Source organism: Schistocerca nitens, chromosome 1 (genome assembly GCF_023898315.1).
Source record: "Schistocerca nitens isolate TAMUIC-IGC-003100 chromosome 1, iqSchNite1.1, whole genome shotgun sequence".
Classification (NCBI taxonomy): domain Eukaryota; kingdom Metazoa; phylum Arthropoda; class Insecta; order Orthoptera; family Acrididae; genus Schistocerca; species Schistocerca nitens.
In genome coordinates, this window is record NC_064614.1 from 964,797,245 (window position 1) to 964,809,985 (window position 12,741).

The 12,741-nt window shown below is 40.9% G+C and overlaps 1 protein-coding gene across 2 annotated transcripts in view; it reads right to left on the reverse strand.

The window, feature by feature from the left end:
• LOC126194920 (double-stranded RNA-binding protein Staufen homolog 2-like) overlaps window positions 1-12,741 on the reverse strand; it is a 254,734-nt gene that overhangs the window by 79,585 nt on the left and 162,408 nt on the right. For both annotated transcript variants that reach the window (XM_049933299.1, XM_049933306.1), the window contains exon 11: window positions 4,961-5,107. In XM_049933299.1, the coding sequence (XP_049789256.1) occupies window positions 4,961-5,107 (147 nt within the window). The remainder of the gene's footprint in view (window positions 1-4,960; window positions 5,108-12,741) is intronic.

The window sequence follows — 12,741 nt, forward strand, 5'->3', positions numbered from 1 at the left end:
TGCATACTTAAATAAAAAAAAACTGCCATTATCTTTCACGTTTCTAGCCATGGTAAAATTGTTTTCCAATGTGTTACACTTGTGCATAGCACACGTGACATTTGTGCAATGCATTATTTTTGTATATCGTAATTTTTACCTTTTTAAGAAAAATTCATATCTGCATCTATATCTACATAGATGGTCTGCAAGCCACTGTAAGGTGTGTGGTGGAGGGTACTCTGTACCACTACTTGTCATTTCCTCTCCTGTTCCGATTGCAAGCAGAGCAAGGGAAAAACGACTGTGTGTGCCCCTGTATGTGCCCTAATTTCTCTTATATTATCTTTGTGCTCCTTACAAGTGATGTATGTTGGCGGCAGTAGAATCTTTTGGTGGTCAGCTTCAAATGTTGGTTCTCTAAATTTTCTTAACAGCGTTCCCTGAAAAGAACGCCGCCTTCCTTCCAGGGATTCGCATTTGAGTTCTCGAAGCATCTCTTAACACTCAAGTTTTGTTCAAACCAACCAGTAACAAATCTAGCAGGGCTCCTTTGAATTGCTTCAATGTCTTCCTTCGATCCAACCTGGTACGGGTCCCAAACACATGAGCGGTACTCAAGAATAGATCGCACCAGCATCCCATACACAGTCTAGTTTATGGGTGAAGCACTCTTTCCTAAAATTCTCCCAATAAACCGAAGTCAACCATTTGCCTTCCATATCATAGTTTCCACATGCTCGCTCCACCTCATATCGCTTTGCAATATTATGCCCAGATATTTAAATGACTTGACTGTGTCAAGCTGCACTCTAATAATACTGTATCCAAACATTACAGGTTTGCTGTTCCTCCTCATCCACATTAATTTCCGTTTTTCCATTTTGTCTTGTATCCTCCTACAGTCACTCAACTTCAACGCCTTACCGTACATCACAACATATCAGCAAACAACAGCAGATTGCTGTCCACCCTGTCTGTCAAATCATTTATGCATACAGAGGGCAACAGTGAACCTATCACACTTCCCTGGGGTACTTCTAACGATACCCTTGTCTCTGATGAATACTCGCCATCTAGGGCAACATACTGGGTTCTATTATTTAATAAGTCTTCGAGCCACTCACATATCTGTGAACTTATTCCATATGCTTGTACCTTTGTTAACAGCCTGCACTGGGGCAAATCTAGAAATATGGAATTGACCTGTTGTCCTTCCTCCACAGTTCTCAGTACATCAAGTGAGAAAAGGACAAGATGAGTTTCGCACGAGAGCTGCTTTCTAAAACCATGTCGATTCATGGATGTATGCAGCAAACAGAATTTAGGGATATTGGTCTGTAATTTTGCGGGTCCATTCTTTTACCTTTTTTAAATACTGGAGTCATCTGCACTTTTTTCCAGTTGCTTGGGACTTTGTGCTGGATGAAAATTCACGATAAACGCAAGCTAGGTAAGGGGCCAATGCTGTAGAGTACTCTTTGTAAAATCGAGCTGGGATTCCATCCAGATCTGGTGATCTACTTGTTTTCAAATCTTTAAGTTTCCTCTCTATGCCAGGCATGCTTATTTCTATGTCATCCTTACAGGAGTGTGTTCGATGGTCAAATGACGGTATGTTTGTACGGTTCTCCTGCATGAATGATTTCTTGGATGTGAAATTTGAAACTTCGGCATTCATTTTGCTGTCTTCAATTGCTTCACTGGTAAACAAGGGACTGAATGAAAGCGATTTTGCATACGACCAGAATTTTCTTGGGTTCTCTGCCAGATCTTTTGCTACGGTGTGACAGTGGTAGTTGTTGTATGCTTTACATATAGATCTTTTCTACTAACTTCGATTGTTTTCGTTTGTGCATCCCCTTTTGAACCTAGAGTGCAACAGCCTCTGCTTCCTAGGTATCTTATGAATTTTGTTATTAAACCATGGCAGGTCTTTTCCCCACACTATCCACTTACTAGGTAGGTAACTCTCCAGATCACCATTTACAGTCTGCTTAAATTTTGCTTATAATTCTTCTACATCCATCTTACTGGAACTGAGTGAAGTCAATTCACTGTCTAAGTAAAATGTTAATAATTGCTTATCTGCTCTATCTAGCAGAAACACTCTCCTAGCCTTTTTGACTGATTTATTAACTTTCAAAATCATAGTTGCTATAACGACATCATGACTGCTAATCCCCATTGCTATACTGACATTGTTGATAAGGTCTTGCACATTTGTTGCTACAAGGTCTAAGATATTTCCACTGCATGTGGGCTGCTAAGCCAGCTGCTCAAGACAGTTTTCAGGAAACATGTTCAAAAGTATTTCACATAACTGTCTGCCTGTACACCCCCCCCCCCCCCCAATGAATCCCTAGACATCCCAGTCTATACTCAGCAGGTTAAAGTCGCCTCCAAAAAGTATTGCATGATCTGAGTATTTACCACTACTGACCATAGACTTTCGTTGAATGATGCTAGAATTGCCACAGCGGAATCGGGTGACCAGTAAAAACATCCAACAATTAACTTAGTTTCACCTACATCTGTTGTACGTGACCAGATGACTTCATTGTCACTCAACTTCAACCTCAATAGAAACAATAGTTTTGTCAACTGCAATGAAAGCTCCCGCTTCTATGGCCTCTACTCTGTCTATTTGATATACATTCCACGACTTGCTAAATGTCTCAGAGCTTTCCACTTCAAGTTTCAGCTAGCTCTCAGTCCCAAGAATAATCTGAGTGTGAGAACTTTCCTGGAGGGCAGTAAATTCAGGAACTTTATAACAAATACTTCAACAGTTTACTGATAAAATTGCAACAGTCAAACTGTCTTTATTCGGAATGCCATTCGTCTTCCCTCACTGACGAGTGGCGAGTGTTCATCAGAGCACTTCAAACTACTGTCTAGCCTGAAAAACCCTAATGTGCACTCCACAAGTATTTTGCTACCCGAGTAGCTGCTTCCTTTGTATAGTGCACCCCTGACCTATCAAGGGGAGTCTTATAAATCCCCACACAATAATGCAGACCTAGAAATCTACAGCCAAGACCGTCACAGAGTCAACAAAGCCTTTGGTTGAGACCCTCCATTCAGCTCCAAACCAAAGTACCCTAGTCAACTCTGGGAACGATGCCGCAAATTGTGAGCTCTGCTTGCACCTCGCACGCGAGACCAACAGTCTCCGTCAGCCAACTGCACGAACTGAGGATTGCCTCAGGAACCATGCGACAGGTGTCACTGGTGCCGATGTGAGCCACAACTTGCAGATGACTGCACCCTGCATGCTCGAAAGCTGCCGGCAAGTTAGCCTCCACATCTCAGATGAAGCCTCTAGCAGATATATGGAAGGCACATAGGCTTTCTTTCCAGTCCTGAACGCTATCTGCCTAAGGGGCTCCATAATGCGCCCAACTTTAGAGCTCCCAATAACCAGTAATCCCCCTCCCATGCTTGCTCAGACCCTGTGAAGGAGCAGCCACCTGTACACTAAGAGGGCGAATAGCCAAGGCCAGGCAGCCAGTCTCCACATTGGCCCTGCGTCTCAAGTGACGTGCATGCATTACCACCCACCACTCACCCTGCTGAGAGGGCAGATCCACCACGTCATGTGCATTAGGAGGTGCCTTGGAAGCAGAGCCCATGGGCAAAACAAGTGACACCTGAGGGCCCCAAGCGACACATCAGATCTCCTGCCACCGCTACAGCCCAAGGCAGGAGCCTGAAGGTGACTGACCATAGCCAATAGCACATTCAGCTATTCGCGAACTGCGGTCAGCTCCTCCTGCGTCCACACATCCTAGCAAGACTTGAATAAGTGAACTAACTATAAAAGCAGACAATCCTAGATATGTGACCTGCTGCCCTTCTGATATATCACCAATGGGTGCTGATGTGATAAAGAGCTAAGTAACTGGCTGTTGAGTGAGCAACTATTGTGCTGAAGACTGAATGAATTTACACCTACGAAAATGCGAGATTAACCCTCTCAAACAGAGAAACACACACGAAATTTAATAAATATACTACGTGGAAACCCCAGGAAAGGATAAGCACTTAACTTGCTGCTCTGTAGAAATCACAGCCGAGAGCTGTAATAATGAGCCAAGAGCTTGGCCATTTAAACGGGAACAGCATTACCAATTTCTTCTCGTGCACATGTGTTAACTGTAACACTTCACTTGCCTATGTGTATATGACACATTCTACCATATAATTGACTTCTGCAAAATGTTCTGTTTTCATGTGCAGTAATTGTTAAATTTGCATTTGTGGCTACTTAAATGGAAAGATATCATTGATTCATTCTTGTGAGCGTAAGTTTCAAATACAGTAGCACATATTAGAAAATGAAACTGCTTTGTTTTCAACATGTAACAGGAGATTTAAAAATAAACCCAGCTGTCTATTTGACAGCTGAATGTGTTGTCATAGTGAAGGCTCTCACTTGCTATGCCGCTGCTCTTTGTAGTTTACAATCCCAATCACTGAACAGCTATAAAAGCAATAGAAAAATCTAATTTTACATGTATACAGTTTTGGGAATAGCAACATTGACCTTTGTTACACAGTTCAAGAACTCCAACTAATTATTAAATGTAAATAAGCCTTGAAGTGCCTACAGGTGTTATTTCATTACTGTAGACCCAAATTTCTAGTAACACTTGTACAACATATTTTGAAGACTACTCAGTGGCTATAAAACTAAAACTGCAAAAGAGGTGTAATACAAAAGCAATGACAGTCTCTTACATATTACTAGCAAGATTTGTTAAAACTAATCACATAATGCACCTCTAATGCATAGATACTACGCATCTACATCGTTGTAGGTTTTATTTATTTATTTTATTTTTTAAGTATGGAAATGAGAATGGTTGTCTCAGTCTGCAATACTGTTTTAAAATGCTACTTACATAAATTTCAAAAAAGAAAGCTTAAAATAAAATTTGATACATCTTTTCCAATCAACCGTGTAGAAACATCTCACCTCCATGACAAATTCTCTTCGACGGGGTACTCCGCGCTCTTCCACCAATGTATACACTGGTTCTCGCATCTTTTTTGCTTGCTGTATCAGAATCAAACGCGTTACAGGATGGATATCTTCACCGTATTCAGGCTCTCCTTTCTGTTCCTAAAGGCAAAATCATTTAAAAATAGCGTTATACACACATTTCAAGTTTCAACTGACTATCAATTAACAAGAAATTGAAATCTATTCAGTTCTTAAAACATTCAGCGAACGATGATTACAGTTAAAACTATGTCTGTACGCATTTGAACTTGCAATGATATGCAAAAAAATAAACCCACAGGCTATAGTAATACAAACTGCCTGTTGTAATTGGAAAGCTGATGCTTAACTGCAAGAGTAGAAAATGTTTATATCCTCCGCTGTTCAGTAAAGGGATGGGTATAACCCTCTAAAATTATAGTTGGGCACAGATTTCAGTACACATAGAGACTAATGAGTTGTACTGCAGAATCTCTGTTGATGGGGGCTAGCTTAAAAAATAATACAAAACTATATGTAATGTGTTCATGGAGTTCAAAACTGTTAACAGTTCAGAATTGGTAGCCAAAGATGGACCATTACTTGTTCCGAGTACTCTGTGCAAACACTCATCTGATGTAGGGTGCAGCACGGTGTAGTGTCCGGAAAGCCAAATGTACGTAACGAGAAAACGCGAGTGGTTCAAGCCAAAGTTCCAATATATTTACGTGTTTTCTCCAGAAATTACCTTACAGTGTGTGGTGGGAAATAGCTCTGGCATCGCTATTATTTCTTCCCTTCCTTGTACCATTCATGAATCGGTGTGTAGGAAGAATGACAATCGATAGCGCTCCTTACAAGCTCTAATTTATTTAATTTTTTCGTTGTGGTCATTCTGCAAGATGTAAGTGGGAGGAAGAAATATACTTCTCTAGATAGAATCATTAGTACAGTGAAATTGAGGAGTAGGTGGTGGATTATGTGGGTGAAGATTTGCAAAAAGCGCTCTCTCTCTCTCTCTCTCTCTCTCTCTCTCTCTCTCTCTCTCTTTTTGAAGAACACAGTGAGGAGTGTATTGGAGTGTATTGAAGGAACAGCAATTATACTCCTTACTCTCACAAACAACATGTAAGGACAATAGAGCCAAATGATTCTGAAACCAGAGTTCTGTACATGAATTTAGTTGTAAATGACATATATCACTTTGAACGGTTGCTATGAGCTTCACAGCTGATGGTATACAGTGCAAACTGAATATGTCAATAAAAAATTAATGTCTGTTAGTTCTTCACTTCAAGGAATGCATTTTAGGATCCGCTTGATCTGTAAAATTTTAGCCTTAAAAAGATTTGAGGTTCTCTTTATTTAAACAATCCAAGAGACCACATTTTTAGCTCTATGAGTCTGAGTATTAAACAAATAATTCACTTGTAGTATTCCATGAATACAAACTATTCATCTGACAGTTAGTATTACTAAATGCATCCCATAAGGAAATATACACTATTCTGCTAACTGTTAGCATGTAATGTGGAACTAAGAGAGAAACAGGGACAGAGAGAAAAGTGGAAATGTATTCTCTCTCACTTACTTTCTTTTTAAGTGCAGCAGGTACGCAGCTCATTAAGTTATCAACCTCTGCTGGTGATGCATATGGAGAGTAGCAAGTTGCATATCTATGTTTCTTTCCGTGCTTTTATAATTTATTTTTTCAGTTACTTGCACAAGCATGGGTAGGATGTGTGCAGATTGTGTGCGGACATGGGCGCAGTTTGCGAACAGCTGAATGCAATTTTGGCTACAATGAGCTGCCTTCCGGCTGCTGCCTGGTGTGCAGCAGTAGCAGAGAATATGCCTGTTACATGGGACATCTCAGGTGTCACTTATTTTGCCCATGGGCTCTGCTGCTGAGGCACTTCCTAGTGTACGCAATGTGGTGGATTCACCCTCACAGCAGGATGAGCAGTGGAGCAGTGGGGGTAAAAGCACTCTGTGTCGCTTGAGGAGGAGGGCCAATGTGCAGACTGGCATCTGGTCTTGCCTATTTGCCCTGTGAGTGGATGTGTGGCCATTCCTTCAGCAGGGTCTGAGCAGGCACACGGGGGCAGGGGTTTGCTATTTATCAGGAGCTCCACTGTTAGGCATGTTGTGGAGGCCCTTAGAAATAGTATTCAGGGCTGGAAAAAAAGCAGGGTAGCTTTATCCAAGATGTGGAGGAGGCTGCTGAGCATGCAGGGTACAGTCGTCCACGAAGTTGCGGCTCACGTCGGCATAAAAATGCCTGTCACTTGGGCTCTGAGATCATCCTCAGTTTATACAGGCAGCTGGCAGAAGTGGTGAAGGCTGCTCACTTCGCACGCAGTTGTAAGCAGAGCTCGCAATTTGCAGTGTTGTTAGCACAGTTGATCACGGTCTTTTGGTTTGAAGCCGAATGAAGAGTCTCAACCAAAGGCATCGTCAACTCTGTGACCTGTGACAGTCTTGCCTGCAGGTTTTTGGACCCGAGTTTTTGGGTGGAGGGGAGATTTGAATGCCTACCACTGACACATTACACAAAGAAAGCAGCTACACATAACAGAGTACTTGGGAGTCCAAATTAGGCTTTTTTTTTTTTTTAAGCTACACCATAGTTTGAGATTCTCTGATGAACACTCAGCAGTTGATACGCGGACAGCAAATTCAGACCACATTCAGAGAAAAGACACTTCATCTGCCAAAATTTTATTAATACATTGTAGAAGTATTCGGAATTAAGTTCCTGAATTTATTGGTAAGTTTCAAATTTACTGACCTCCAGGAAATTTCTCATACTCAAATTATTCTTGGGATGGAGAGCTGGCTGAAACCCGAAGTAGAAAGATCTGAGATATTAAGCAATTTATGGAAAATATATTCGAACGACAGATTAGATGCCACAAGAGGGGAGTGCTCATAGCAGTTGGCAAAAATATTGTATAATATATTGAGGTCTAATTTGAGTGTGACAGGGAAGTTATCTGATCATGTATAATAGGTCAATGTGGAATTACGCTCATCTACATTTACATGAATACTCTGCAGTTCACACTTAAATGCCGGGCAGAGGGTTTTTTGCACCACCTTCAGACTATTTCTCTACTGTTTCACTCTCTAACAGCACATGGGAAAAATTAATAGATAAATCTTTCTATATGAACACTGATTTCTCTTATATTACGATGATAATTGTTTCTCCCTATGTACTTTGGCAACAATAAATTGTTTTCAGATTCGGAGAAGAAAATTTGTGACTAAAATTTTGCGAAAATGTCTTGCTGCAACAAAAAATACCTACACCTTTGTTTTAATGATTGTCTTCCCAACTCGCTTACCATATCCATGACACTCTCTCCACTATTTTGCAATAATACAAAATGAGCTGCCCTTCTTTGAATTTTTTTGATGCCCTCCATCAATCCTATCTAGTAAGGATCCCATACAACACAGCAATACTCTTAGTAGATGCTGAACAAGTGTAAGTACGTTGTTCTTTAGTAGATCTGTTGCATCTTCTAAAGTGATCTGCAATAAAAGATATTCTTTGGTTTGCCTTCCCCACATTATTAATGTGATCATTCTCACTGAAATTTTTCATAATTGTATTTCCTAGGTATTTAGTCCAATCGACAGCCTTTAAATTTGTATGATTTATCGTCGAAATTCAACAGATTTCTTTCTGTACTCATGTGGATGACTTCACACGTTCCCTTACTGTGAGAAAACTGTCACTTTTCACACCATTCAGATATTCTCTCTCTAAGTCATTTTGGAATTTGTTTTGATTTTCTGGTGACTTTACTAGAAGGTAAATGATAACATTATCTGCAAACAATCTGAGAGAGCTGCCCGGATTATTTCCTAAATCATTCCTGTTGATAAGGATTAACACTTCCTGGGGCAATGCCGGCTAACACTTCTGTTTTAATCAATTATTTTATGTCTATTACTACATACTGTGACCTTTCCAATAGGAAATCTTGGATCCCATTGCACAACTGAAGTGATACTCTGTACGCAGACAGTTTTATTATACGTGTCCTGTGAGGAATGGTGTCAAAAGCCTTCTGGAAATCTAGAAGTATGAAATCAATCTGAGATCTCCTGTTGATAGTACTCATACTTTGTGCAAATAAAGAGCTAGTTATGTCCCACAAGCATGAGATTTTCTGAATCCATGCTGATTGTGTATTAATAGACCATTATCTCTAAGGTAATGGAAACTGTTCGAACACAGTATACGTTTCCAAAATCCTATTGCTTTCTTGAGTATTGGTGTGACCTGTGCAGCTTTCAGCTGTTTTGGTATGGATTTTTCGTCAAGTGAGCAGTTATATATGATTGCTACGTATAGAGCTATTGTATCAGCACACTCTGAAAGGATCCTAACTGGAATACAGTCTGGACGAGAGGCCTTTGTTTTATTAAGTGAATTAAGCTGCTTTGCTAAACTGAGGATATCTATGTCCCGGTTACTCATGTTGGCAGTTGTTTACAATTTGAGTTCTGGAACATTTGCTTAGTCTTCTTTGACGAAGGAATTTCATAAAACTGTGTTTAATAACTCTGCTTCTGTGGCACTGCTATCGGTTACATTACCATTGATCTCTCACAGTGAAGTACTGATTATATCCCACCTTTGGTGTAATTTACATACAACCAGAATCTCTTTGGATTTTCTGTTATATTTTGAGATTGTGGAAGCTATTAAATGCATCTAATACTGAAGGTAGCATTAAGTTTTGAGCTTCAGTAAAATTGCCAATCTTCGAGATTTTGTGCTCTTTTAAATTTGGCACGCTATTTTTCGTTGTCTCTGCAACAGTGTTCTGACCTGTTTCATGTACCATGGCGGATATCTTTTTTATTTATTTGGTGAAAATCTCTCAATTGTCTCACATACTATTTCTTTGAATCTAAGCCACATCTCATCTACACTGAAATAGTTAGTTTGGATGGAGACCGTCTATCAGGAAGGCGTCAATCTGCCTTTTGAAAAACATTTATTTCGTGTTTACATTAGGTGGATCTGGATGTTGCAGTTGTCAGTCTTGCTAAAATAATCTAAAATAATCTTGTGGTCACTAATCTCTATATCTGTCATGATGCTGCCTATTTGCTCAGGTTTATTTGTTGCTAAGAGGTCAAGTGTACGAGCGAGGCACCGATTTGTGATGAGACTCAAGTTTTGTTTGAAATACCTAACAACTGTATCATCTCAGCTAGGGTCGATAAAAAGGAACCAATCATTTAATTTATTCCTGGTGTCAAGGACAGCCTCTACCAATAATCACAGAAACAAAGACGCTGCCGTCAACTATATTTACTCTATCCTTTCTAAACACTCTTAGGTCCTCTGTAAAAATTTCAGCTGAACTCATCTCCAGTTTTAGCCAGCTTTCAGTACCTGTAATTAGTTTGAGCTTCAGTTTTTCCTATTAGTGCTTGGAGCTCTGGTTCTTTCTCAACACAGTTACAACAGTTTACAATTACAATACTGACTGTCGCTATGTCTATCCTCCCCATGTTCATCCTGCACCCTTTGAATATGAAGTCTTTTCTGTACTTTCCCAAGACCTTCTAACCTAAAACACTGCCCAATCCATTCCACAAGGCCCTTGCTACCTGTGTAGCAGCCTCCTGAATGTAGTGGACACCTGAGCTGTTAGCCTGAAACCCCACCACCCTATGGCCAAGTTGAGAACTCTACAACCTACACTGTCACAGAACCATATGAGCCTCTGATTCAGACCCTCAACTCAGCTCTATACCTGCAGTCAATCCTGTCAATGATGCTAGAGATGGCCAGCTCTGCCTTCATCTTGCAAGCAAGAGTGGCTGTCTTTACCATTTCAGCTAGCCATGTGAAACCAGAGAGAATCCCTTCTGAACCAAAGCAACACATTTTATTAGTACCAACATGGAGCCACCACCTGCAGTTGGCCGCACCCTGTACTCTTCATGGCATCTGGAATCAGCCTTTCCACATCTGAAATGACTCCTCACGGTATGCAAACAAAGAGCAAACTGGATTCCTTCCCCTCCTTGGCAGCCACATCCTTAAGTGGCCTCATCATGTGCATCAAATTGAAGCTCCTAACTTCCTGTAATCCTTCTCACTGTGAATCCCCAGACACTGCGGGACTGAGTGAGGTGGCGCAGTGGCATAGCACACTGGACTCGCATTCGGGAGGACGACAGTTTAATCCCGCGTCCGGCCATCCTGATTTAAGTTTTCCATGATTTCCCTAAATCGCTCCACGCAAATGTCAGGATGGTTCCTTTGAAAGGACAAGGCCAATTTCCTTCCCCATCCTTCCCTAATCTGATGAGACCGACGACCTCGCTGTTTGGTCTCTTCCCCCAAACAACTCAACCCAACCTAACACTGCGGGACAAGAGGCTTCCTCTGGGACAGACCAAGTGACTTCATCTGACTCAGGAACTTTTTCGGCCACAGACAGCACCCGAAATCTGTTCATCAGAAGAACCAGGGAGGCCCTTCAATCAGCCTCCCGGAAAGTCTTTCGCCATCTGCCACATCTTGAAATGACCTCCACATCAGCCAAGGGTGAGAGGATCATTCTCAATTCATGGGCGGTCACAATAGTGACACAGGTTGGATGTATCTTGCATCCACATGTCCAGACCTTACAACAATGACCACTGGCAACATTCCCAAGTTGCATGCCTGACACCAGAGCCACCTGGAGCTGCATGGAAAGGGTCACCACAGAGCTCACATCTGAACACACGAATCACAGTTCCTATCCATACTAAAAGTTGGACAAACTATAGAATAAATTGTGATTTAAAAGATGGAACTGACAAATGAAATATTGTGCTCTCAAGTGCTGCTGCCTAGACACGAGCTGCTGATCAACTAATGAGTTCTGCGGTTTTAACGGACTTCTTTCACATACAAAAACACGGACTTCTTTCACATACAAAAACACCTGACACAAATAAAAAATAGCAGAAACATGCACTTAACAATAGTTAAAACACAAAACTGCGGCTACTAGAAACACAAATATACATGAAATTTCAGATTTTACACTGAAATGTGCACAATAAATAAAACTATACGTCACTTTTTGTTATTAGAAGCTTGTTACAACTCACAAATTGAACTCCGTACTCTGAAATGCTGTTGGTCTGGCAGGAGCTGCTGACCAAGTTAATTGCTGGATGTTTTTACTCACCATGCAATTCAGCTGTGACAGTCCGAGAGCCATTCAAAGAAAGTCTACGGCCAGTAGTGCAGAAATATCCAGATCATACAATATTAGTTGGAGGGGGCTTTAACCTACTGAGGATACACTGGGACGTCTATAGATTAACTGCCAAGCAAACAGAAAGACAGTCTCATGAAATAGTTGGTCAGTCTGACGTGGCAGTAGAAGATAGCAAAAGGAAAACTCAAGTCTTAAACTTTGTGTTTGAGAAACTGTTCATGCAGAAGAGTTGTACAAACATACAAAAATTTGACCATCACACTGACTTCCATCATGAGAACACTGTAATAGGCATCCTCGGCAGAGAGAAAGAACAGAAAGAGTTGAAAACAAATAAGTCATCAGGTCCATTTGGAATCTCAACTTGGTTTTAGAAAGATTACTCTACAGCAATGGCCCCTTACTTAGCTTGCAGTTATCATGAATCCCTCTCCCAGTGCCAAGTCTCAACGGACTGAACATAAGTGCAGGTGGCTCCAGTATGTAAGAAGAGTAAAAGAATATATCTTCAAAATCAGAAAC